At 47.6% G+C, this 27156-nt stretch overlaps 1 protein-coding gene across 9 annotated transcripts in view; it reads right to left on the bottom strand.

Annotated features, from left to right (window-relative positions):
- LOC126324319 (carboxypeptidase E-like) overlaps positions 1-27156 on the bottom strand; it is a 386831-nt gene that overhangs the window by 59578 nt on the left and 300097 nt on the right. For 6 of the 9 annotated variants that reach the window (XM_049995137.1, XM_049995127.1, XM_049995118.1 and 3 more), the window contains 2 exons: positions 17159-17285; positions 11024-11208 (listed from right to left, as the gene is read on the bottom strand). In XM_049995137.1, coding sequence (XP_049851094.1) covers positions 11024-11208; positions 17159-17285 — 312 coding nt within the window. The remainder of the gene's footprint in view (positions 1-11023; positions 11209-17158; positions 17286-27156) is intronic. The other 3 variants (XM_049995040.1, XM_049995075.1, XM_049995145.1) reach the window with 1 other exon arrangement.

Here is a 27156-nt window from a genome sequence, read left to right as displayed (position 1 = left end):
ATTCACCAGTTTTCAACATAGTCTTCAGTAATGTATCCCGCATAAACACACCACAGAATCTTGGTATGTTGAATTTGTTTCCAATAAACTTAAGAAGATTGTAACAATACCAGAGAAGGAAAGCCGCTACTTACCATATAGCGGAGATGCTGAGTCACGATAGGTACAACAAAAAGATTCACACAATTATAACTTTCGTCCATTAAGGCTTTTGCCAGCAGTATATACACACACACACACACACGAGCGCGCGCGCGCTTGCGCAAATGCAACTTGTACACACGTCTGCAGTCTCAGAGAACTGAAAACACACTGCAAGCAGCTGCACCAGTGCATGATGGGAATGGCGACTGGGTGGGGGTAAGGAGGAGGCGGGGGGCGGAGAGGGAGAGGGGTAGTATGGTGGGAGTGGCGGGCAGAGAAGTGTTGCAGTTTAGACGGAGAGTAGGAGAGAAGGGGGGGAGGGGGAAGGGGGGAGGTAGTGGAAAGGAGAGAAATAAAAAGAAATTAAAAGACTGGGTGTTGCGGTGAAATGATGGCAGTGTAGTGCTGGAATGGGAGCAGGGAGGGGATTGGGTGGGCGAGGACAGTGACTAACGAAGGTTGAGGCCAGGAGGGTTACGGGAACATAGGATGTATTGCAGGGAATGTTCCCACCTATGCAGTTTAGAAAAGCTGGTGTTGGTGGGAAGAATCCATATGGTACAAGCTGTGAAACGGTCATTGAGATGAAGGATATCATGTTTGGCAGCATCTTCAGCAACAGGGTGATCCACTTGTTTTTTGGCCACAGTTTGTTGGTGGCCATTCATGCCAACAGACAGCTTGTTGGTTGTCATGCCTACATAGAATGCAGCACAGTGGTTGCAGCTTAGCTTGTAAATCACATGACTGGTTTCACAGCCTTTGATGGGATAGGTGATGTTAGTGACTGGACTGGAGTAGGTGGTGGTAGGAGGATGTATGGGACAGATCTTTACACAGACATACAGAAAACAGAGCAAATGCTCTCCAAATGTGGAGGTGACTGGATACAATCGAGTACAGTGCTATACTATGCCCCTCGCTCAGTGCATTTGGACTGAGTTATTTTTGTTACACATACTATTACTGTCCCTTCAAGTGCATCTTTCTATATATGCCACGTACTTGTAAGTACCTGGCGTAGTTAGTATCAAGGCAGGGTGGGTGAAACGTCCCCCTCACAAGGACTTTGTTGTCGGTGACTGGTCCTGTGAAGATGCAAAAGAAGACCTGAAGAAAAAGAACGGAATTCTCCTCCCTGATAATATACAAGCAATTACTGTAGGTCCATCAAATTGCGGGAGGACTAATGTCCTCATGACGCTGCTAACACATGTAGATGGAGTCCGATTTGAACACGTCTGTGTATTCTCAAAAACACTGTTTCAACCCAAGTATCAGCTATTTCTGTTTCGGTCGTCACATGGGTGGTGAAGTATTTTATTTAAGCCAAACATATTCCAATATCCCGAAGCAGTTGGTTAGGGATATGCAAACCTCATTATTGCTTTCAAACAAGACAATCTGAATTTAAAACACATTTACCAGGCAAATGTCGAACTGACAGGTCGTATCAATGATTTTTTAAAGATATGTGCTGATTGCTGGAATCGTTCACAGTATGGTTTTTTGATGATTGACAAAACAACAAAACTGAGTGACGGTAGGTACAGGCGAAACTTTGAAGAGTTTCTGAATATATAGCACGCTAAGAGAGGATAGTACATCAGTATACGCTGCACCATGGACTAATTCGCGCGTATGTTTCTCAACCTAAGAGAATGGGTTTACACAGACAGAACATTCGCCTATGCATGGATGCGAAAATTCAGACTATTGTGCATAAAGTTGGAGGTATGCGCAAGGGACTAGAGACATATTACCAGACTCTTCTGAGAATGGTGAATGTGTTAAATGAGTTAGTTAATGAAGTCCGTAAGAAAGTAGCCGACTTTAGTGAAAAGGTCGAGGCTATTGAGGGGAAAACAGATGTAGAGTTCCTTGTTATTGAGAAGGGGGAGCAGGTACATAGAGGAAAAGCCTAACGCTGCAGAGATGTCTGATTAGTATACACCAAGATGTCAACAAAGCAGAAACTTATTCAAATGCCGGAAGCAGTTTGTGAGAAACTACGGCTGCTGAGGTTAGCGAATATGGATCGACAGCAAACACTAAAGAGAGACCTGTAAGCTGGTTGCTGAAAGAGTGGTTCGGTGTGGGGCGGCGGAGGGGTGAGGTGGGCTGCGGTAGTCGTCGTGGGGTTGTGGACCACTGCGGCTGCGGCGGGGGCGGAGCCTCTCCGTCGTTCCTAGGCCCCCGGTTAACGTAAAATACATACTGAATCTCTCCTACAGTTCTCAGCAAAAGCAAAAACACACGATAACGATAATGTTGCCTTTGGCGAATTCAATATCCATCACGCCCCTCGTCAAATAGATACAGCATTCGGCATTAGCAGGGGAAGACTGTGCATGTTGGGTATGCATCCTGTAACTGTAACTGATGACACAGTACAATTGGTGGTTTGGGAGAACACCTGGCTTAATGAATCTTATTTTCCTAAGACCTACCAAGAAACCTATAAATTATTCATTTAATGATAGGGAAATGTACTGTGAAAAATTGCACATGATTGATGTACATGAGATCGCGAAAAGCCTGAGCAACAAGAAATATAAAACCATTATAAAACCAATACTTGAAGGCGAAAACGGCAACAACAACAACAGCAGCGGTGATTTTATTGACATTGAGCATAAAGCAGTGAACAATCGAATCCTCCAGTATATATTTTATGAAGACCCCAACGAGCTAATAGATCGACTACGGCTGCTCATGTCATCAGCTGTTGCAGGTAATACAGCTCATTCAAATGAGGTTGTTTCAGTAATCTCTGAGCTTAGAGAGAGACGTATCATCGAATAAGTATGGAGAGAGTAGTTCGAGAACTCCACAAACCAGCAAGCAAATCATACCCTCATAGGCATGTTATGATTAAAGGTTTCGATTACTTATGGCAAGCTGATCTCATAGATATGAGGAAATATTCACATGAGAATAATGGATTCAAATATATTTTAATGGTTATCGATACATAGTCCAAATTTGCTTGGGCATTACCTGTTAAAACAAAAATGGCTAGAAATGTCGCAGATGGTTTTGGGTGTTTGCTACAGACAGGGATGAATCGATGCCTTGACAACCTCCAAATCGATCACGATGGGGAGTTTTACAATACGTATTTCAAGACCGTGATGCAGCGGTACGGAATACATCACTACTCAGCATTCACCCACCTGAAGGCAAGTATCGTGGAGGGTCTGAACAGAACAATAAAAGGTCAAATGTGGATGCATTTTAACCTTCACGGCTCATAAAAATGGACAGATATCCTCCCAGAAATAATTGCTCAGTTTAATCGAACCAAGCATACCACAATAAAAATGAGACCAATCAATGTTCGTGATAATGGACTCATGGATATGGTGTATTATCGGATTAAAATGCTGGATCCACACAGACAGAAATTTAATGTAGGTGATTTGGTAGATATCTCAAAACACAAGATGGCATTTGAGAAATCATACCTACCGACCTGATCAACAGAGATATTTACAGTTTCAAAGGTGCAAAGAATGAATCTTAGAACTTATATATTGAAGGATAGTAAAGGTGAAGAAACTGCAGGCTGCTTCTGCACCGAGAAGTTGCAGAAAAGCTCAGAACTGCATGTTCTTCTCATGGAGAGACTCATAAGACGTCCTGGAAACAGAGCAGTAGTCAAATGGCTTGGTTTTCCTGCTACACAAAGAAGTTGGATTGATGCCGACTATTTGCTATATAATGGGGGTGCATAGTTCACAACTACCGCAGTAGCATAACATGTGTGCTACGAGATGCGTTACAGGAGGTACTATTATTGTAGACAGACTGCCAGTGGAATTACACATCCCTGGGTATAGCTACTGTGGACATGGGACAAAGCTTAAAAAAACGCTTGGCACGAGGTGATAAGGGGGTTAATCTGCTTGACAAAGCACGTATGGAACATGACACTGCATACACTGCAAATAAAGATATATCAAGTCGTCACGTTGCAGCCTGAGGCGACACGGAGAAGAAAGGATATTGATATAGGTCCACGCATCGCAGCATTTGCAGTTGATAAAACCTGTGAGGAAAAATTAAGTTGGGTTTAGGAGTGATGAATATCAATCAAGTTACGAATGCTGCACGTTGTGCACTAAACATGAAGAAGGACAAGGGCGGGAATCAGAGCTGTTTGAAGAACTGTAATCTGACTGCGATGTATGCACCTAAAATGTACTGAAGCAGAAAGATGTGGGAAGAAGAAGAAGAAGAAGAAGAAGAAGAAGAGGATCGGTTAAAGCACCTCGAGTTCTGCCATTACCCAAGACATCTGGTGGTTTTATTCCACTTCTCACGCAGGCCCTCTCCGCGCTCTCGGCGGTAGGTCCCCTCTCTGGTGTGCTGCAGCTATCGCCCGAGGGGTCAAGAACGTACAAAACTCCCAAGCACATTTAGAAGAGGCAAGATGACATGACGGAAGCCGCAGCCATCGGAAAAGGACTAAACTTGAAACCGTACACGAAAGGGTTTGGTCTATTCATAAATTAAAAGAAAGCCCATTAGCGGTCCTACCAGATCGAGCACTCACAAATACTGATCTTGCAAAGTTTGGCAGAAACAAATTCAACATACCAAGATTCCCTGGCGTGTTTATGTGGGATACATTACTGAAGACTATGTTGAAAACTGGTGAATGTGGCATTATGAATTTAGATATTGCTGGAGGCCCCAGCACCCTCTGGGTATCATATGTTATGAAAAATGTGGATACCGTCTACTATCTCGATTCATTTGGTGAACTGCAACCGCCAGAAGAATTACAACGATACTTCACTCACAGAAGATGTGTGTTCTACAATTACCAGCGCTTTCAGGACTTTAATACATACCTCTGTGGAGATCTATGCATCATGTTTCTCTTGACGTTTGCGAAGAAGAAGAAGCAGCATGCTATATAAGGAGGAGCTTTAAACATTCCTGTTGAGGTTCAGATGCAATGTCGTACACTTTGACGGTAAAAGAACGATAATCTGTAATGTGTGGAAATTGCTTCCCGCTAATTGATTTGAGTGTTGGTGAAAGGAGTATTGCATTGATTGGACTGCAGACATACAACAGCATCCCAAATATCACTGAGACTAACAACAAACTGCATCTGGATATTAATGGTGAAAAAGATGTTGTTGAAATAAAACTGGGTACATACGATATCAACGATTTAAACGATGTATTAAAACAGTCTGGAAAAGTTATTGAAGTACATGCAAACATCAATACACTTGAATCTGAAATAAGGACTCTAAATGCAACAACTGACTTGAACCTGAAAGGTTCAATAGGGCGCCTGCTGGGTTCCAAGTAAATTTTACAAGTCAGATCAGACTGTGGACATACTTCATATCAGCACAATCGAAATCGGGTGTAACACTGCAAGAAATTCCTATCTCAACGATAGTCTGATTTACACTATTTATGGTTTCTTCCTCTCAGTTGCAATGGGGTATAAGAGTGTTGAGACCTTTGCCAATGAAATAAACCTTTCAGTGACAGCCCAGACATTGGGTTATTTGGGGCTGTGTGTTGTGGACCAGAATAACCAACTTGTTGACTTTTGTGGTGAGGAGATCATTATACAATTACATCTAAGGGGCGTGGGCGTAAGGTATAAAACAAGTGCATGCAATCCACAGCATGTCACTTCGCTACCGAACAGCAAAGTAATAACACGTGCGAGCTACGAGTTTCTTAAATGAGTTGGCTTGAAACCGCACAATGATGTCCTCAACCAGTATAAGCAGTACAGTAGAGTATGACGAGAGAATTATATGTCCGGAACAGGTCTCTCACAAACCTTATGCTTCAACCACATTTAACAATAACGATGAAATTAGAATTGACATCCAGCACCAAAACGCACTCATGCTTCCATGCAAGAGTTTCATATATCTAGAGGGGTCATTCAAGAAAACTGACAGCAGGGAAACAGTGGTATCCAAGCTTACACATAACGCTTTAGCATTCCTGTTCCAAGAGATAAGCTATGAACTCAATGGGTCTCAGATCGACTGCACACACAATGTCAGCATAACATCAACCATTAAAACATATGTGTGTGCACGGCCATGTCATCAACTACAGCCCGCTCACTGGTGTTGTACAATGAGTTGTATAAATGAATAGGTGCTGCAATTCACAGTGGCATCTTAAGGTGTGAACCTCATTGCAGATGCTCAGGGTTTCTATGATGGTGGGCGTAGACGGTTCATATGTAAAGATGTAGCGTTTGTAGAGTGCACACAAGATGCTGGAATAACAGAGAAATTCTCAGCAAACTTTGCATCACCAAGTACTTTCAAGTACGTGAAGTGTGCTAAGACACGGAAGAGTGCAACGTGGTTAACAGATTTCTACCATGGAATTCACTGGCATGATCCTGGCATACCCTATACAGGTATTGTGACGGCGCTTAATTTATTTAATCACATAGAATTTACGTGAAGGGGAAGGAGAAGAGATAATGGATGCGTCAAATCTTTAAGTTTTCTGCTACACAAGACCTGGAATTGTACGGGTGTCCTTCTATCCATAGATTGAAGAAGATGTATGAAAAAAGTGTTGCTGTGTCATCTTATGAAAATGTAAAATTACTTTTAAGTCGGTACAGAAATAAATGAATTTTTACCTCACAACCTCTGTGTTCTTTTTTCTTAACCCTGCTCCCATTGCAGCAGTGTACAGTTTTTTAACGAGATGCTATGTCTGCGGTTTTCTTCAAGTACAGGAGATATAATTTTAGACATGTCTGCTGTATCTCTTTGGAACTGGACACAGTCATGTGCCTCCTGCTCCCATAACTCAATTCGTGCTGCATGAAAGGCATAATTCCATGCAACCATTGTATATATTTTGTTACCTCCCATCTTAAACTTCACCTCGTTAAAAGCACTCCTCTTCAGCAAAAGCTAATGTATTTGAAACAGTGCTCCCACATTGGCAGCAGCAGCAGTTTGACAGGTAAATTCAGTGACGATCACTAGGAAGAATGCACCCTGTGCTATTCTGGGAAGCATTGGGGCACCTATCTTGGCAGTAGACCTGCACAGCTATGCGTTATCGCACCAGCAACAGTACCTAGGTGAACACGTGTTTTGACAGGAATTTCTCAGGTGTCATGTAAGAAAAAAAGGTCAGAGGTCGCCATTTCATCCCTGCGGGACCTGAAGTGACACCAAAGCGTCCCTCGGCTGCTGACAGTGGTGGTATCGGGCGTCGAGTGAGGGTGATGTGTTTTTTATTAGCAGGCTTTTGTTTAAACTGTGTACCATCGATTTCACGGACCAATAGGATGCTGGAAATTATAAAAAAACTACCCCATACATGTGAAAAATATCGCTTTAATTAATTTGCATAATTTTTTTTATCAAAGTGATGTTAGCTGTTCAGCTGTTAAGGGGAGGCTGAGTGAGTGGGTGACATGGAGCAGAACAGCAGGTTAAATGTATAACACTAGGTTAATTTGCATAATTTTTATGTATAGCGGAGTACAATAGTTTAAGGGGTGGGTGACAAAGAATAATGCGCCAGAAATGGTGTTGAAAGGCATCTGAAATTCGAAAAGTGTACCAGAAAATGGCGGGTGTACATAACTAATCACTTAATTTGGCATCACAGGCGGTACAATTGTTTAAGGAAAAGGGGGTGACATGGAAAACCACTTAACAGAAAAATAGCTTAAGTAGCTGTCAATGAAAGGAGAAGAATAGGTTAAGTACCTGTCAATCAATGAAGAGCAATAGGTTAGCCCACGAGTGGATACGTGCCCCAAATGTAGGCAACAGAATGCACTACCACTACTACTATCGATTGTGTGGACCCTCCTGCCAGAGGTTTGAGTCGTCCCTGGGGAATGGTTGTGTGTGCTGTTCTTACCATAAGTTAGTTTAAGTAGCGAGTATAAGATAAGGGACCAATGAACTCGGCAGTTTGGTCCCATAGGAATTTACACGCATTTGAACATTTATCCTTGCACATGATGAATACATTAAAAGAATGTACGATTAGACGAAATGAATTATTGATTTTGTTAAGGAACCGTGCATCAGCGCATGATCGAGAAGAGGGCACTTGAGGACCGACGTGTGAACCGTGCAGGGTGTGCTGGAGCTGGAGTGGCAGTGACAGTGACGGCAGACAATCCCCTCTGCAGGTGGACTGCTAGTAACATTTGTGAACGAGTCGCCACATCTACCCTACAGTAAGTCCTGCGCACGCCCATCATGTGGTCACAAACTCGCCCGCTGGACACCTTCTGAGTAAAGTCGGGGAGTCTTCAGCGGGAAACTGCAGGCAAACTTGTGATTCGGTCCCTGGCACGACTGCAAGCCTTAACGAGCGCGTTAGTCTGCGGCCCCTGTTGACTGAGGCTAGCGCCCCCCAGCAGTCACAATGCTGCGGCACTTTCGCACGTACCGAGCACCCGTGTGGTTCGCGGTGCCTCCAGAAACAGACAGAGAGGCGCTGTTTCCTCGCAAGACTCGCATGCCCTACTGTCGCCAATGGGCGCGCCTCGTTGCCACGTCCGTTCCTAGTTGCCACGTCGTGCCCCTGCCGGCTTCCATTCGCCTCGGTGGGCGCATGACAGACCAAGGGTATATAAAATCTCGCCCCAGCTCCGAAGAAAGTTATCTCTCGCACGCACGGGGCACACGTCTCGTCAGATTTGAAGCACGAGCTGAAATCGTGGCGTCAGTACCACCTTTTATCCCCAAAGATTTGAGAAGTGGCAGGAGCCCCCTCTCATATTTCTATCTTACTCTGAGTAATTCGATTTTCCTCTCTAACTGCATGTGGTGAAAAGTTGCTATTTCTTCCACACGGACTTCCCACGCAGCGTGTCTCGTCACCCGGGTGGTCCGTTGACAGGCGGGTTCTGCTGAGCTTGAAGGCATTAAGCCGATGGGTGTGAGGGAGTCGAGCGGATGCTTTCCAGACGCCGACATTGTCATAAGAGCGGCGGCGACACGCCCACAGGGGCCTGAAGGAGTGGCTGGGCTACAGATTCCGTTACTTCGCAGAAACTTACTGAAAACAGTTTCTGGCGGGCTACCGGCGAGGCGTGGGAATGACTTGCGTTCCCAGGCAGTCTTGACGGGCAAATTCCCGCGTTTTCTGCAAAATCGTAACTGTGATCGGCTTTCTCAGGGCATAGCTCCGTGACGTAGCAAAATCGATGCAGAAATTGGCTCCAAGAATCTCCATTGGTGGAATGATAGTGCTATAGCAATAGAGTGGAATTTTCCGCCGGTTTTCGAGTTGCTGATTGGAACGTTTAACCACGGCCACTGTCGTGCGGGCGGGAATGTTGTGTGTTCCGTTTGTACGGGTACTCTTGAGAGACGGCTCTTGCCTTTCGGTCGGACTGAGCTCTCGCTGCTCTGGACAGCCTGCCTTCCGTTGGCTGTCTAATATACTTTTATTTACTTCTGTTTGATGAAGTTGCTGCAGTTCCGACTTGAACGTAACTTTCCGAGTACAGTTGCCAATTGAGCGTTTTGCGTAGAAGCGGCCTATGTTGTCTGACTTGAGCAGTTTTGGCTAAAGTTGACTGTATCGGAGTTACTGTGTGACTTCGCTGGTTAAAATCGATCACTGTACCGTCAGTGATTGCGTGGCGGGCCTCCTTCGTCTCCCTCAGAGGCGCATTTGTATTGCTAGGAAGTCTTTAGTCTGGAACAACCAGACCAGGATAATTTGTTTCGGGCTATACTCTAGACATTATCATCACCACGACGGGACGTCGAAGTAACCAGCCATCGCTTCCGGTACGCCATATTGTGTCCTTGCAGTTAAGAAGACAGCTTGGTAATGTGTGTCCGCAGCATCGGCAGATTAGAGAATTTGCACTGTGATAACTAGATCTCAGCAGAGCGCGCCTGTTCCCGTCTTTTCTTACGTGATTCTGTCTTGGATGTTCATTGCCTGAGTTCTCATTACTGTAGCAGCAATTAAATACTGGGCTCCTGTGCACCTCGTCACTGTTCACCGGCACACATTACGATGTCGCAGAAACTGATCTTCTGGAAGAACGAACGCTCTGAACTGGGGTACCCGACATCCGGTAAGGACGTGGCGGAAGCCGCGCATTTACCTTCCATTACTACACGCGCTTCTTACCTCTCCACGGTGTCATTCTTCTAGTTGGTAACGGAGTCCACTGTCGGCTGTTCTCAGTCGAGTCTTCACCCGGTGTACCACCACTGGGTCGGGGACCTCTGAGGACCGTTCTGCTGATCACCGCCACCTGACTGGAGTAATTGTTAGGTTCAAATCGAGAGCTCAGCCTGACCACCTTTTCTCACAGTAGAAACTGTAACATCGCACCGACCCGTTTATGCACGACCTCGTCGGCAAACCCAGACAACTTGCTCCGAGCGTCTTAGTATCTTTCTGCTCGCGTACGCACTATGCATAGTGGGTTTCTTTGTTTTATTACGCAGACAAAATGGTTCAGATGGCTCTCAGCACTATGGGACTTAAAATCTTAGGTCATCAGTCCCCTAGAACTTAGAACTACTTAAACGTAACTAACGTAAGGACATCACACACATCCGTGTCCGAGGCAGGATTCAAACCTGCGACCGTAGCGGTCGCTCGGCTCCAGACTGTAGCGTCTAGAACCGCACGGCCACCCCGGCCGGCATTATACAGACATATTGCTATTAATTTGGGCAGCCGATATATAGCAGAAACTTGAAAACAATTCGTGTCGACAGTAATGCGGAACAGGGGCGGGACAGTAAGAGAGTGGTAGGTAGTCGCCCGCTTCGTCACTGCACTGCGCCACATTAAGGGCCCTCTGCGCAACTCTTTGAGGCCAGCAGTCCAGAGTCGCAGAGCCGCAGGGACTCACCTGCTGCCGCGGCATGGGCGGCCCCTGGGCCAGCGGCATGAGCGCGAAGTCGAGGCGGCGTGCCTCCGAGTGCGGCGGCAGGTTGGTGACGACGGCGCGCCGGCTCTGCGGTTGGTAGCCCTGCCGCGACGCCGTCACGACGTAGGCGCCGGGGGTCAGCAGCCGCCAGTAGTCGCCGTCGTGCACTGCGCACACGCCACAGGCAGCTTGCACTGCCTTCAGCTCACCCACAACAAGGTGGACTAGAATGCATCTTGCTTCTACAGGCTGGAGAAAAACTGTGTCACCATATTTTAACCCTGGATAGCTATGCCAGTTGTTGTTGTTGTGGTCTCCAGTCCTGAGCCTGGTTTGATGCAGCTCTCCGTGCTACTCTATCCTGTGCAAGCCTCTTCATCTCCCAGTACTTGCTGCAGCCTACATCCTTCTGAATTTCCTTAGTGTATTCATCTCTTGGTCTCCCTCTACGATTTTTACCCTCCACGCTGCCCTCCAATACTAAATTGGCGATGCCTCGATGCCTCAGAACATGTCCTACCAACCGATACCTTCTTCTAGTCAAGTTATGCCACAAACTCCTCTTCTCCCCAATTCTATTCAATACTTCCTCATTAGTTATGTGATCTATCCATCTAATCTTCAGCATTCTTCTGTAGAACCACATTTCGAAAGCTTCTATGCTCTTCTTATCCAAATTATTTATCACCCATGTTTCACTTCCATACGTGGCTACACTCCATACAAATACTTTCAGAAACGACTTCCTGACACTTAAATCTATACTCGATGTTAACAAATTTCTCTTCTTCAGAAAAGCTTTCCTTGCCATTGCCAGTCTACATTCTACATCCTCTCTACTTCGACCATCATCAGTTATTTTTCGCCCCAAATAGCAAAACTCCTTTACTACTTTAAGTGTGATATTTCCTAATCTAATTCCCTCATCATCACCCGACTTAATTCGACAACATTCCATTACCCTCGTTTTACTTTGGTTGATGTCATTACTTACGATGTGTTGGTCGACAACGCACCATCTTTAAACTACGGGAACTTTCCGCCGAGCACTGTGATTGGCCGTTGGGTTGCCCTGTTGCCCGTTAGTCAGTTGACGGGCAGCGCTACGGTTGTCTGTTCACAGCTACAAATGCCCCTCGCCCCATCACTGCCCCAACGTGATACGGGCACGTGTCGAATACGTCTCGCTGTGTTCTCCACCTCACGTCAGAGGCATCCACACGTAGGGTTCACTTTCGAGCACACGCGTCACCTGCGATTCAGTCACACAGCAAGCATGGTGGCACGGTATTCGTTCGACGAACAAATAGATCCGGTATGTTTTTGCGTGGCCATCCTTCGCAGACAGCATAGAAATACCTCTTTTGCAAATAAAAAAGAATAATGGAAACACAAGCTGAAAAAATAGAAACAAGAAAGAAAACACAGGCTGGTGCACAATGACATAGAAACAGAAACTCACTCATAATATCACCGACATTCTCAAAAGACAGGGAATAAACATAGCATACACAACAGACAATTATAGACAAAAATACTCCCCAAAACTGACCAAAACAGAGACATACACCAGAATGTAAGTATATATCATCTACTGTGTAACACTCGTTAAATCAGATACATAGGACAAACTGGTAGAACATTTGATGTCAGATACAAAGAACCCATGAGAGGTCGGACGTGTGGGACACATTTGCAGAACACCTAAGAGAACATTACCACAAAGTAACCACTAGAGAAGATGACATGAAAATAATGCGAATCAACAATAAAAAACACCTAACCCTACAAGAAAATTACCACATACAGAATACCGAAACAGAATATTGAAACGAAAAGTCAAATCAGCTGTCACTAAAGCTACCACTCGCTTGCATGAATAGAAGTTAGTCTTGAACATATACTTCGTTAGGTTGACAACAAGTAGGTAGACACGCCAAAGAAGAGGAAACAAGTAATGGAGTTGCAATACTTACGTTATTAAAAGCTGTGTCCGACGAAGTAGTTATATCGAGTGGCAAAAGAACGATAGTGCACCACAAAAAAGGAGAAACATGATGAACAGGGTGAAGAAGGCCAGAACGCAAAGTTGTGCTTATATACAGTAATAAAGTGGTAGTGCGGTCTCAAGGCCAGATGATAGGAAACGCAGGTGAGAAAATAGTAAGTAATTACTCTTTTAAATAAAAAATCGCGACGTGAACTATTTATTAATCTAAAAATAACAAAATTGTATCGTTATAGACGACACTGATGATGCTTTAGAGCAAGAAGAAGGCGAAACGCGTCTGGGATAAATAAATGAAGTGGCAGCAGGAAAAGGCGGTTTCATTCACAAGACAAGTATAACGAGATACGGTTTTTATTTTCGGGCTAGCTGACGGTAATGCGCATCAAGCTCGGCGGTCGTACGAGGAACGGTGCTCTGCAAGGCGCCGCCCGTACCCGCGACGTAGCGAAACGGGCTCGTTAGCGTGATACCACGGCGATGCTGTTGGACACGACATGAGCGTCGCTCGTCGGTTAATCTGGATGTTTTGAGCGATTACGGGCAGCACCCATTTAATTTCCACCCTGCCCTATGGCGGACTATGAACACAGGCTAGGGTTTTGCCGATGGTTTCTGCGACGTGTTGCACCAGATCCTGACTTCCCCGCCACTGTATTGTGTTTACCGACGAGTGCACCTTCCGTCGAGATGGCCTTTACGATACTCGAAACATTCATTACTGGGCAAGGGGAAATATTGACGTCACGTGCACGGACACCAGGAACGCTTTTCGCTCAACATTCTGGCAGGCATTGTGGGTGACCATCTGATTGTGCCGGTCCGTCTACCTCCTCGACTTACTGGGGCGAACTATCTTCATTTTTTGCAAGAAACACTAGTCGGTCTGCTGGACATAGGCTACGCATGTGGTTGCAGCACGGTGGGCGCCCGCGCATATCGGCCGTGCTGTGCGCGGATACTTCAGAGGCCGGGTAACTGGATGCGTTGCTCGCAGGACGTGGCCCCCGCGATCACGGGACCTCACGCCACGGGACTTTCTCCTGTGGGGATTCTTCGAGCTTCCACATCACCCACCTGGATGCAAACCACCTAGAAACGAAGAGGAACTAATGGATCAATTTCAGCATACCGCCAATCGCATCAGGGCAATGCCAGGAATCTTTGAAAGAGTTTGGCAAAACACCGTTGGACATTACGAAGCTTGTATCGCGTCAGAGGGTCGCCCATTCGAGCACCTGCTTAAAGTAAACAATGTCTTAGCTACAATTTGTAACAGACTTCCTGTACGCGGACTAACAGCTGTTGACGAGTTTGTTCCCGGTACTTCTTATCACGAAACAGCAATGGATGTGTCGGGACGGCGGGGATTCGCCTGCAGGCCCCCAGGGTGGAAGACTGGCGCGCAGCCACCGAGCGTGCGGGCTGCCGCCATCTCCGCCAGACAAAGCATTCGCGGTCGCGCGTTGTCCAGAGCAGCCGGCAACAGGGCAGTACCGCGGCGCCAAGTTTCCATACTTTAAAAATTGTGCGTTATCCACCTACACAACATTAGTAATTTTGGTTCCTACTGGCATCAACTAGCTAGGGCTAAAATTTCTCCACTCTGGATAGGTCTGCTAACTGTAGTTGTGTTCCTGTCTTAGCGACCGTTAGTAATCGCGCCATTTTTGAAAGGAACTGTACAGGGTCGCTTTGATTCTGTGTTGGCACACACCAATCTCTGACCGAGGAAGTTTGCCAAACTGTACAACCTTCATTGTGTCAGGGTTAGCAAAGACCTCGTTTTGTAGCTTTGTGCACGTTATCCGTATACTTGTATTTTGAATGTTTCGACGAGAGTATCGTTTCCTCCACGCTTAAATGCGCTACGAGAACTTTCTGCTCATTGGGTTTCTACAAGTTACCGCTTTACCGATTTAATAGTGGGAATGCATTTCACTTTCTTATTGTATCAGTACAACAGTACAAAGTAAATTATGAGTAATGTTTTGGCACTGCTTTCTTTCACTTTTTAAAATGTCGCTCAAGTGTCTCGTTGTCACCATTCTATAGAGTTATGATTTAATGTCTGATTCGTGCCTGCTACTTTGTACACTGAACGACTGCAGTCAAGGTCTGTTTGGCTGTGTTATGAGACAAGTAAAGGTTCTCATGACGCATGTGCCCCTATCACTGTAGCGTGCTAACAGTCGCTTCTCCAAGCTACGTCACAGCACTGTCACGTCTCGCTCTTCCTGCCCACGTGTGACAAGTGTGTTCTGATCTCGTGGTTAGGACAGCGTCCTCTGCACCACTGATTCGTTGTTAATGTTACGATTTATCTTTTTAGTGGATGTCGTCTCACTTAATTTGTGATCCTTGTAACGAGACAGCACAAGACCATACAATAAATAATATTAAAATCGTGACTGTTTTGCTCACAAACCTGTACCTGTTAAACTCTCTCGATAGTACTTAGATGACTGATGCCGATTAGGAATGAGATGATAAGAGGGCTTAAATACGTAAGTGTACTGCTAGTTTCGTGGATCACGTTTCGACTTAGAATTTCCTCGATGACTCCCCCTGCCCATTTCTTTCAGTTAAATGAGTTGCCAAGTGCCTTTCTGATAATTCCTGTTGGTTAGGACTTGTAAGTAGTTGAACCAGGGTACTTGATACACACACATGACCCAGCTAGATGAGCTGGAAGAGATGCAATCTCTTACTGGTATCCACGGAGTTTTGGTGCATCGTTCAGTGAACTCATCCCTACTGGGCACAAGTTTCGAACTTTCTCAGCTGTACACAGTAGCTTTGTTGCACTCTGTGTCCACAGTATCGGTCCGCTGGCAGTGAGCCGAATGCTGCGCCACATGGCCACGAGATTTGTGCTGCGCATTTTGAACAATAACAACGATTATCTATAGCGAGTCGCGGGGTTTTATGCATTATATTGGCTGATTCGACAAGGAGCTCTGTGTCCCTTACATACGGACACTGTGGTAGAGCAACTTCCGTTCCTATATTTCACGTCAGGTACGAAATCAAGACCTCGTACACAAGAAAGCAATGAGTTACAGATACTGGAAGTTGCGTAATCGAGGGTACTAAACATTATCCGAAACTACTAACCTGATTTTGTAGAGCGAAACACCGCCAAATTTATCCCTTTTCGGATCTGCGATAGCAGAAGGGAAATCACAGGACAAATTCAAATTCATTCCAGTATCTCTCTAACTAATATTGCTATTGCGAGAGGCTTGTCGTTGCTTAGTGATTACTTTGCCAGAATTCATCCGCGTGAAAACAGAATTAGGGATGCGAGTTTCCTCACAGGTACGGAAGGTACATTACCCGATCGAAATACTTTTGCAGCGTGCTGCAGCGACGGCAGGGCTCAGTCGCTTCCAGTGAGGGCCGCTCAGCTGGGTGTTCCCAGAGAAGGAGACGCACCAGGGGCATTTCAGCCCTTCTCGAGCTGCCAGTCCGGCTACTGGTGACGTGAGTCCCGAATGAAAACGCGAAGGGACAACCGTAGCTAAACCGAGGCCGGTCACATCTCTGGGGACACCGACCACTCCAGAGGTAACGTGTAAAAAATCACCAGGAAGACTCACTCGCGATTTCCGATGTGCTACCAGCTGTCCACCTGGCATCACGACTTAACGCGTCTCGCACTCGATGTGACGGTACAGGGGCAGTGTGTGCTCCCCTGGTAGTGTCGAATACGGAAGGATGAGGACAGATTTTACAGCACAGTGCAGGAACTGTCCTGACAGCTCGACTGAATCAGTATTAAATCCAGTCTGCCACAAAGCGGCATCTGTCCGTGAACGGTTTGTGGACTGTGACGTTCGTGAAGTGTACCGGCCTGCGCAGAGCCCCGACACGAATCGGACAGAACACATTTAGGACGCGTTAGGAGGTCGGCATCGCTCGAGACCCCGACGGCCGGCGTCAGTGCCCTCCCTCGGCCTTTGACGGGTCACCGTTCCCCCGCAGACATTCGGGCACCTCACCCGATACATCGTCACCAGAGTTGGGCGCATCCCGTACTGATGTCCGAGCACTTTTCACGGACACAGTAGGCTTTTGTTTTTGAGGCTGGGTCTACGGCCGCTCACCTGAGGTGACGTCGTGTCGGATGTGGACGGGCCGTCCGCTGGTGACGTTGGCCACGTGGATGACGGCGTTGGCGAGCGGCTGGCCGGTGAGCGCGTCCGTCACCACGCCCTTCAGCCCGATGTGCGCCTGCAACACACACACACACACTCACCTGGTCGTCCTGACAAACACAAACACAAACACCACCACCGATCAGCATCCGTAGCAGACGTGCGCTGCTGTCGTTACGCTCTCGGAGGTAGGTCCTACTTATGTTCGACCTCTGATAATAAAGCTCGGCGAAAGAAGTCAGAACAGCGATCGGGCAATACAGGCGACTCACAACGCTGCACCTGCGTAGCGGCCGGTGTTGATCAATTGCCCCCGCCGTAGTGCCTGTTTAGCGCGCCAGTCCTGAACTGAGAACAGGACGATGAACTAGCTAAGGATTTTGTTTCAAGCTTGGCAGGACACCGAAAGAAACGCATGCACTGCTGGTACGTGTTCGTGGGCTGAAGCACACTCCGTGAAGTTTGTGTACGAGTGGTTCGCCCGTATTCGAGGAGGCCGGGAAAGTGTTTCTGACAATCCCCGTAGCGGAAGGACATTAATCACGAACGACTGTCGATTAGCAGTGCGCACGATAGCGGATGAACTGCAGATGAACCGTGAATCCGTGCGACATATCCTCACCCACGAGTTAGGGAAGAGGAGAACGTGTTGTCGTCCTGTGCCACACCGCCTGAGTAACGATCAGAAGCAGCCACGTTCAGAGGCCCCACAGGATCATGTCGAAATGGTGGACCCGACACCCAACTTCTCGAACCGTACTGTCACGGAGGATTAAACCTCCTGTCTCAGGCACGACCCTGAAACGAAACGACAAAGCATCGATTGACGTTCTCCGATATCACCTCGTCGGTAAAAGATAACAGCCGAAAAATCACGCATCAAAACGATGTTTGTCGCCTTTTTCGATAGTTAAGGCATTACCTCCCGCCGGCCGGCGTGGCCGAGCGGTTCTAGCCGCTACAGTCTGGAACCGCGCGACCGCCACGGTCGCAGGTTCGAATCCTGCCTCGGGCATGTATGTGTCTGATGTCCTTAGGTCAGTTAGGTTTAAGTAGTTATAAGTTCTAGGGGACTGATGACCTCAGAAGTTGAGTCCCATAGAGCTCAGAGCCACTTGAGCCATTACCCCCAAGGAATTACTACCCGAAAGTATGACGCTGAAGGCTGCACGGTAGGATTTTGACCCGTTTCATGCAACGTCTACGACCTTAGTACGCACAACAAGATTCCTGTCTTTTTTATTCATTACAACGCTAACCTACACATAGCTAATATCGTCAAACAGTTCCTGGCTTAAAAGTTCCTCCACACTCGCCGGATCTCAATCCTCCAGACTTGTTCCTATTCCCTCGACACAAACTCCCTTCGAAAGGAAAGAGATTTGACGACATTCCTGACATCAAACGAACGCGGCGCGGCTTTTCAACACTGTCCCAAAGGAAGACTTCGTACAAAGTCTCGAAGGCACGTATCGCAGAGCTCAGAGGTGACTATTTCGACGGGCATTAAGGTAACTGTAGTTCATAGTTCGTCTATATTAGTCTTGCAGGACTGTTAACCGAATTTTATTGTCAGAGATTGCATCAGATAGCTTATCACTAAGTGGAAGTTACGATAAATGGAAATGTAAGATATTGTAATTTATGAACAGGTAACGACTTTTTTTTAAATCGTGCTCTAGTTATGTAGCTTTTTTTTTTCTACAGTGGTTTACAGTAGCAGTCTCTGTAGTGTTGCGTTCTGATGGTCGCAGTGTTTAATACGCAATGTGAAAACAGCTGACGCTCTGTCCTGCTCCGTAGTGAAATACGAGCGCGGAGCACATTGAACAAGTTTACGGAAAAAAACTGCTCTGAAGGTTTCCGAGGAAGTGCACACTATAGAAGTTGGAACAGTCAACGGACCTATTGTGTCTCGGTTTGGCCTTTCTTTTTTTCGTTCAATTTTAAATACATACATCCTTTAAATATAAAATTCATTGCATTTACGCCGATTAACAGCTATCTAGCCATCATTTTTATCAAATATGCCCATCTTCTTTAATTTTAAATGAAAAATTCTACTTGAAATTGAAAATATAAATTATGAATCATCGAGGTTTTATAAAAGACTATCAATAAAAGTCGTTTAAATCAAGAAAACATAATAAATGTTTGGGACAAAAATGAAAAATCCAAGTATGGAAAATAGAGTACTCTTTCTTTGGACCGTGTCTACTATTTTACACGACAAATGTGGTCTCATACGAAATAACGAGACGTTTAGGCTGCCAGACCTAACGCAGGAGGCTTTGTGACACATCACTGCCGAACGCCGACGGGACACAGAACGGCATGTCCAAACACGAGGGGAAAATGTGGCGCTCAGGTGAGATTACCACACGACTGATTAAGTAATGGTTTCAGTAGCTTCAGTACTTAACTATATCGAGAAATCTCTGCAGTAAACTTTTCCTTCACACATAGCTGGCTCAGGTAGAAGGTAGAAGTTTTCATCACTGCTGTTTTTAATTACAATACTAAGATAGCTAAGAACGAGAGCATGCTATGCTTGTTATCTGCCCCCCTAAGAAGCGCGCGCTAGTGCTGGAGCTCCGAAGAATATTATTTCATTCTCTTTAAAAATTAAATGACATTCGAAGTTATATTGTTTCTCTGGTCGTCACATTTTACGTTTAACTGCAGTTGTTCAGATGGTCGGCCAGTGTTGTTCTCTGGTTCAATGCGGAGGTAAAGCCAATGCCCCGTACTATGGCCCAGTAGATCTGCGGGTAACGCACAGCGTGAAATGCATCCTTGTTATCGTGCTTAACTGTACTCGCAACACCTTGCCTTCTGCTCCACGTGAAACGGAATCCAGTAAGATTCCAGCAGCCACGGAAGAATAGAAGCTGTAATGAAACTTCCTGGCAGATTAAAACTGTGTGCCCGACCGAGACTCGAACTCCCGAGTTCGAGTCTCGGTCGGGCACACAGTTTTAATCTGCCAGGAAGTTTCATATCAGCGCACACTCCGCTGCAGAGTGAAAATCTCATTCTGGAAACATCCCCCAGGCTGTGGCTAAGCCATGTCTCCGCAATATCCTTTCTTTCAGGAGTGCTAGTTCTGCATGTCTCGCAGGAGAGCTTCTGTAAAGTTTGGAAGGTAGGAGACGAGGTACTGGCAGAAGTAAAGCTGTGAGTACCGGGCGTGAGTCGTGCTTCGGTAGCTCAGTTGGTAGAGCACTTGCCCGCGAAAGGCAAAGGTCCCGAGTTCGAGTCTCGGTCGGGCACACAGTTTTAATCTGCCAGGAAGTTTCATATCAGCGCACACTCCGCTGCAAAGTGAAAATCTCATTCTAGAAGCTGTAATGTTTGCATCTGGTCTATTCGGCTGCGCGCCATGAGTGCGGGGAACGCAGTAAGTGCGGTGATGTCCGCGTGCACATTGGGGAAGCCAATGTGACTGATGTAGCCGTCTCATCAACACTTACTTCGCAAACAACATGCACCGGCAACGTTAAAGCACACTCCGACATGGCTTACACGCTGCCCCAGTTACGGAAAGGGCACCTGGGTAAGGCGACCCAGGTGCTTCCGACGAGGGGCAGGCGCCACGCCACTTGCGGCTGGCCGATGCAGCCTGTATTTTCCACTTGAAATGAACAACTCTACGATATTTTGTTCCAACAGTACGCGCCCCCTTCCTCCGTTTTTGAGCAAACCACCCCTAAAGTTGAGGACGCACAATCGATAGATAACTAAAAATTGACCATTTTTCATCATCATAGATTTTGCTACAAATCGAGGAAAAAAACTGTTACGGCTAATGCTTACGTACCCACAAAGCAAACACTGTTCAACGAAACTGCCGCAGGCGGAGCGAAGAGGGCGAAAGCTACGGCAGGGCAGTAGAGGACCTCTGTTCGGTTCCTCAATGCACTGTGCTTTTATTTGATTTTAATTACTTACTTACTTCTTTTATCTCTCCGTACTGACATTGGGACGAATAGGATGATAAAAAGTTACAAAATTGAATAAGGAATAAGGTGGGCAAATCAATTTCTCAGACGGCTCGGATTAGTAAAGAATTAAAATTTTTAGCCTCGATGAACGAAAGCAGTTCCGAGTAAGACTGCTGCGACTTCGTAACGACGCAGAACAAGCAGCCGAAGCGCGCAGCTCGCTTGCATCCCGCCGCCTGCCTCTTACTTCGAGCCTTCTGCAAACCCTGCGGCAAGTGGACAATCGGGCGGATGCTACAACGATTCGCAGCATAATTCACGATTAACTTGCAGCTTCGATTTTTCAGGCGAAATTATCCTATTCGCGGTATTCAGTAACATTAAATATAAAAGAAGAAATACACTCCTGGAAATAGAAAAAAGAACACATTGACACCGGTGTGTCAGACCCACCATACTTGCTCCGGACACTGCGAGACGGCTGTACAAGCAATGATCACACGCACGGCACAGCGGACACACCAGGAACCGCGGTGTTGGCCATCGAATGGCGCTAGCTGCGCAGCATTTGTGCACCGCCGCCGTCAGTGTCAGCCAGTTTGCCGTGGCATACGGAGCTCCATCGCAGTCTTTAACACTGGTAGCATGCCGCGACAGCGTGGACGTGAACCGTATGTGCAGTTGACGGACTTTGAGCGAGGGCGTATAGTGGGCATGCGGGAGGCCGGGTGGACGTACCGCCGAATTGCTCAACACGTGGGGCGTGAGGTCTCCACAGTACATCGATGTTGTCGCCAGTGGTCGGCGGAAGATGCACGTGCCCGTCGACCTGGGACCGGACCGCAGCGACGCACGGATGCACGCCAAGACCGTAGGATCCTACGCAGTGCCGTAGGGGACCGCACCGCCACTTCCCAGCAAATTAGGGACACTGTTGCTCCTGGGGTATCGGCGAGGACCATTCGCAACCGTCTCCATGAAGCTGGGCTACGGTACCGCACACCGTTAGGCCGTCTTCCGCTCACGTCCCAACATCGTGCAGCCCGCCTCCAGTGGTGTCGCGACAGGCGTGAATGGAGGGACGAATGCAGACGTGTCGTCTTCAGCGATGAGAGTCGCTTCTGCCTTGGTGCCAATGATGGTCGTATGCGTGTTTGGCGCCGTGCATGTGAGCGCCACAATCAGGACTGTATACGACCGAGGCACACAGGGCCAACACCCGGCATCATGGTGTGGGGAGCGATCTCCTACACTGGCCGTACACCTCTGGTGATCGTCGAGGGGACACTGAATAGTGCACGGTACATCCAAACCGTCATCGAATCCATCGTTCTACCATTCCTAGACCGGCAAGGGAACTTGCTGTTCCAACAGGACAATGCACGTCCGCATGTATCCCGTGCCACCCAACGTGCTCTAGAGGGTGTAAGTCAACTACCCTGGCCAGCAAGATCTCCGGATCTGTCCCCCATTGAGCATGTTTGGGACTGGATGAAGCGTCGTCTCACGCGGTCTGCACGTCCAGCACGAACGCTGGTCCAACTGAGGCGCCAGGTGAAAATATCATGGCAAGCCGTTCCAAAGGACTACATCCAGCATCTCTACGATCGTCTCCATGGGAGAATAGCAACCTGCATTGCTGCGAAAGGTGGATATACACTGCACTAGTGCCGACATTGTGCATGTTCTGGTGCCTGTGTCTATGTGCCTGTGGTTCTGTCAGTGTGATCACGTGATGTATCTGACCCCAGGAATGTATCAATAAAGTTTCCCCTTCCTGGGACAATGAATTCACGGTGTTCTTATTTCAATTTCCAGGAGTGTATTTTAAATGTAAAAGCAGATTGTCTTCCGCCTTATTTTCAAAAGCTACGATATACACGGATCAAAAAGTGTTTTGCATCACCCCGGTTCCCAGAACTCCTGAAGAGAGACATTGACTGTCGATATTGTATCACAGACACAGTCCCTTTGACGGTTCAGAGATGTCAGTAAAGCCGCACAAAGATGTAAGCAACCGTGCACGAGCAACGCCTATTATACGGAGGGGGTCCGAGAGCCGATCAGTCGCAGTCATTCCACCGGGAAGGAGGTACACGGCTCGTGTTGTTGTAGTTCAACCTTGGCTAGACCGTCAATACCGCGGTTCGATCGCGTCCGCATCGTTACTTTGCGCCGGGAAGGGCTCTCGACAAGGGACGTGTCCAGGTGTCTCGGAACCAAAGCTCGGACGTGGACGAGATACAGAGAGACAGGAACTGTCGATGACATTCCTCGCTCAGGCCGCCCAAAGGCTACTACTGCAGTGGATGACCGCTAGCTACGGATTATGGCTCGGAGGAACCCAGAAAGCAACGCCACCATGTTGAATAACACTTTTCGTGCAGCCGCAGGACGTCGTGTTACGACTCAAACTGTGCGCAACAGGCTGCACGATGTGCAACTTCACTCCCGACGCCCATGGCTCGGTTCCATCTTTGCAACCACGACACCATGCAGCGCGCTACAGACGCGCCCAACAACATCCCGAATCTCAGGATTGGCATCGCGTTCTCTTCACCGGCGAGTCTCGCATATGCCTTCAATCACACAATCGTCGATGTGTTTGGCGGCAACTCGGCCAGGCTGGACGCGTTAGACACACTGCCCAGCGAGTGCAGCAAGGTGGAGGTTCCATGATGTTTTGGGGTGACGTTATGTAGAGCCGACGTACGCCGCTGGTGATCGTGGAAGCCGCCGTAACGACTGTACGATACGTGGATGCCACCCCCCCGACCGATAGTGCAACCATATCGGCAGCGTACTGGTGAGGCATTCGTCTCCATGGATGACAGTTCGCGCTCCCATCGTGCACATCTTGTGAATGACTTCCTTCAGGACAACGACATCACTCGACTAGAGTGGCCAGCATGTTCTCTAGACAAGAATCCTATCGAACTTGCCTGGAATAGACTGAAAAGGGCTGTTTATGAGCCATGTGACCCACCAACCACTGTGAGGGATCTGCGCAGAATCGCCGTTGAGGAGTGGGACAGACTGGACCAACAGTGCCTCGATGAACTTGAGGACAGTATACCACGACGAATACAGGCGTGCATGAATGCAAGAGGACATGGTACTGGGTACCGGTGTGTACAGCAATCTGGACCACCACCTCTGAAGGCCTCGCTGTATGGCGGTACAACATGCAATGTGTGGTTTTCATTAGCAATAAAAAGGACGAAAATGATGTTTGTTTTGATCTCTATTCCAATTTTCTGTACGCGTTCCGGAACACTCGGAATCGAGGTGAAGCAAAACTTTTTTAATCCAAGATTGCATTAATTAACTATCCTGAAGCAGCGAGTATACTGGCTTGGAATGTTTATACGACAGTACCATCTGTGTGGCAGGGTAAGTACAAGAGCCGTTGTGAGGCGACGAGGGTCAAAATTCTGCAGTAATCCAAGTTCATTCAGAAATTTTTTCCACTAGCGATTCCCACCATTTTCGGTATGGAAAAATGCAAATTAAAAAGGAAATATGGAATGCATTTGGGAGTGGAACACGGACTCCGGCAACATGTCGCGCTAGCTGCGCCACTGGTGATTTGTTGAACAGCGTTCACGTTCCGGGTGTACAAGTGACAGCTGTAACTGTCTGTGCTTACCACACTGGATTCGCACTCGGGAGGGCGTCTGTTCAAACACGCTTCCGGCCACTGCGATTTGGGTTATTCTTGATTTCTCTAAATCGCTTCAGGCAAATTCCGGAATAATTTCTTTGAAACGGCACGGCCGTTTTCCTTCCCCATCCGAGCTAATGCTCCGTCTCTAATCATATCGATGTCGATGGGACGTTAAACACTTTTTTTATGCCGCGTCAGGGATTTTAGGGGTAGATTGAGGTTTCCACAAAAACAAGAGGGTGTCGAGCGAAGATGTCCTAGAATCTTGCATATTAGGTTCTTCTCATGTGGCCGCCAAAAATGAGCCGAATCTGTAGGATCCGCTGTTTGTGTCGATGGCGTGCTGCAAGGAGCCCACGTGGCTCTCGGCCGGTGCTCGACGACGACCCAGCCCTGTAGAAGAACGTCCCACAATATGCATGGGCTAGAAGCTCATACTCAGCATAACAAAATATTATTTAAATTGAAGATGGAGGAGATAGGATAAAAAAAGCACTCCGTCTTCAAGCCACGAGTGGCCTACCGATACCATCCGACCGCCGTGTCATCCTCAGTGGAGGATGCGGATAGGAGGGGCGTGGGTTCAGCACACCTCTCTCCCGGTCGTTACGATGGTATTCTTGATCGAAGCCGCTACTGTTCGGTAGAGTAGCTCCTCAATTGGCATCACGAGGCTGAGTGCACCCCGAAAAATGGTAACAGCGCGTGGCGGCTGGATGGTCACCCATCCAAGTGCCGACCACGCCCAACAGCGCTTAACTTCGCTGATCTCACGGGAACCGGTATATCCACTGCGGCAAGGCCGTTGCCGGAGGAGAGAGGACGGAAAGGAAAAATAGAAAGAGGGAACTGACGGTATCAGCTGCGTCGGAAATTAATGGGAAGTGAGCGGTGACGAGCGAAGCCAGATCTCCTGCTATCTAGGCGGCTGCAGCTGCCGAACTGCCCCGACGCTCGGCGAACCGCCCCCCCCCCCCCCTTTCCCGGCGCTCGGTAGTTTCCGATTTTCGCAGGTGGTCGGACGTAATTGTGTATCGTGACTGAAGGTTGTGGATTCACTGCCCATTGAGGCATTCGTATTCACGTAAATAATTAAATACAATGTCATGCGAGTACCAACGCGAAAAGGCTTTATATTTTTCTCATTATGTCGTCACAGGAATCAGCCGCAATCGTTGTATACCTTGTGGAGACATCGTACGTGAAAGACCGGGTACACATTATCTTCCAGCAGCCCGATACCGTGCTGGCATTCAGTGCAACAAATCGTACGCGCATCGCTGATAAACTCTCGTCCGACTGATTGTCAGGTTTTGTTGGCGCCGCGAGCGAATCTCGCAGCAGGTGAACGCACTCACCGCGTGCCGTACTGTCAGATCCCGAGCCTGCCTCCGTTGTCTCGCTAAGGCATCCCGCACACGGGGCGTAGAAGCTCGTGTGCAAGTGGAGCTGTACAAGTTTTGTGACGTCAGTTCTCGTAGTTGCGCGTCGAGGAAGCACTGCCGTGTGTGAAACACGAAACCAGTCCTACGCCGTTTCGGCAAAGTCCGACGAAAGGTTTAACCGATAAGAGTGGAGAAGATTCTCTACGTCACAAGCAGAACTTGGGAGCTGCCGTAATGGTTCAAATGGCTCTAAGCACTATGCGACTTAACTTCTGAGGTCATCAGTCGCCTAGAACTCACAACTAGTTAAACCGAACTAACCTACGGACATGACACACATCCATGCCCGAGGCAGGATTCGAACTTGCGACTGTAGCGGTCGCGCCGTTCCAGACTGTAGCGCCTAGAACCGCACGGTCACTCCGGCCGGCCAGCTGCAGTAATGGATTTCCTCGGTTTGTGTTAAAGCCCGTATTTGATCGGTTTTACACTGTCAGAAAAAATTTCACAGCACGAGAAAATAATGTGCGAGATAAGCCACTGCAAATGTGAAATGCTCGTACATTAATAACCGGAGTAATGACTAGAATGTCGAGTGCAAGCATGCAACTGTACACGCATTGTGCGGTACATATAACGGATGTCAGTGTGTGAGTTGGCAGTTCCATTCCTGTTGCGCTCGGTCGGTGAATACAGCGACGGTCAGTGCTGTTTGTGGATGAAGCTGGGGTTGTCGTGCGACGGTGTAGATTGGAGGCAGATCAGCTGATCGAGCAGGCTGAGCTAACATGCGGACACTGTCTGTAGAGCATATCAGGTTACAAAGACGAGCGAGCGTCATCCTGCCGGAAAACGCTCCCTACAATTCTGTTCAGGAGTGGCAGCACAACAGGTCGAATCACAGCACTGACGTACAGATTTGCAGCCAGGGTGCGCAGATAACCAGAAGGC

This window comes from Schistocerca gregaria, chromosome 1 (genome assembly GCF_023897955.1).
Source record: "Schistocerca gregaria isolate iqSchGreg1 chromosome 1, iqSchGreg1.2, whole genome shotgun sequence".
Taxonomy (NCBI): Eukaryota; Metazoa; Arthropoda; class Insecta; order Orthoptera; family Acrididae; genus Schistocerca; species Schistocerca gregaria.
Note: the sequence above shows the minus strand (reverse complement) of the source record. Positions and strands in the feature narration are given on the sequence as shown.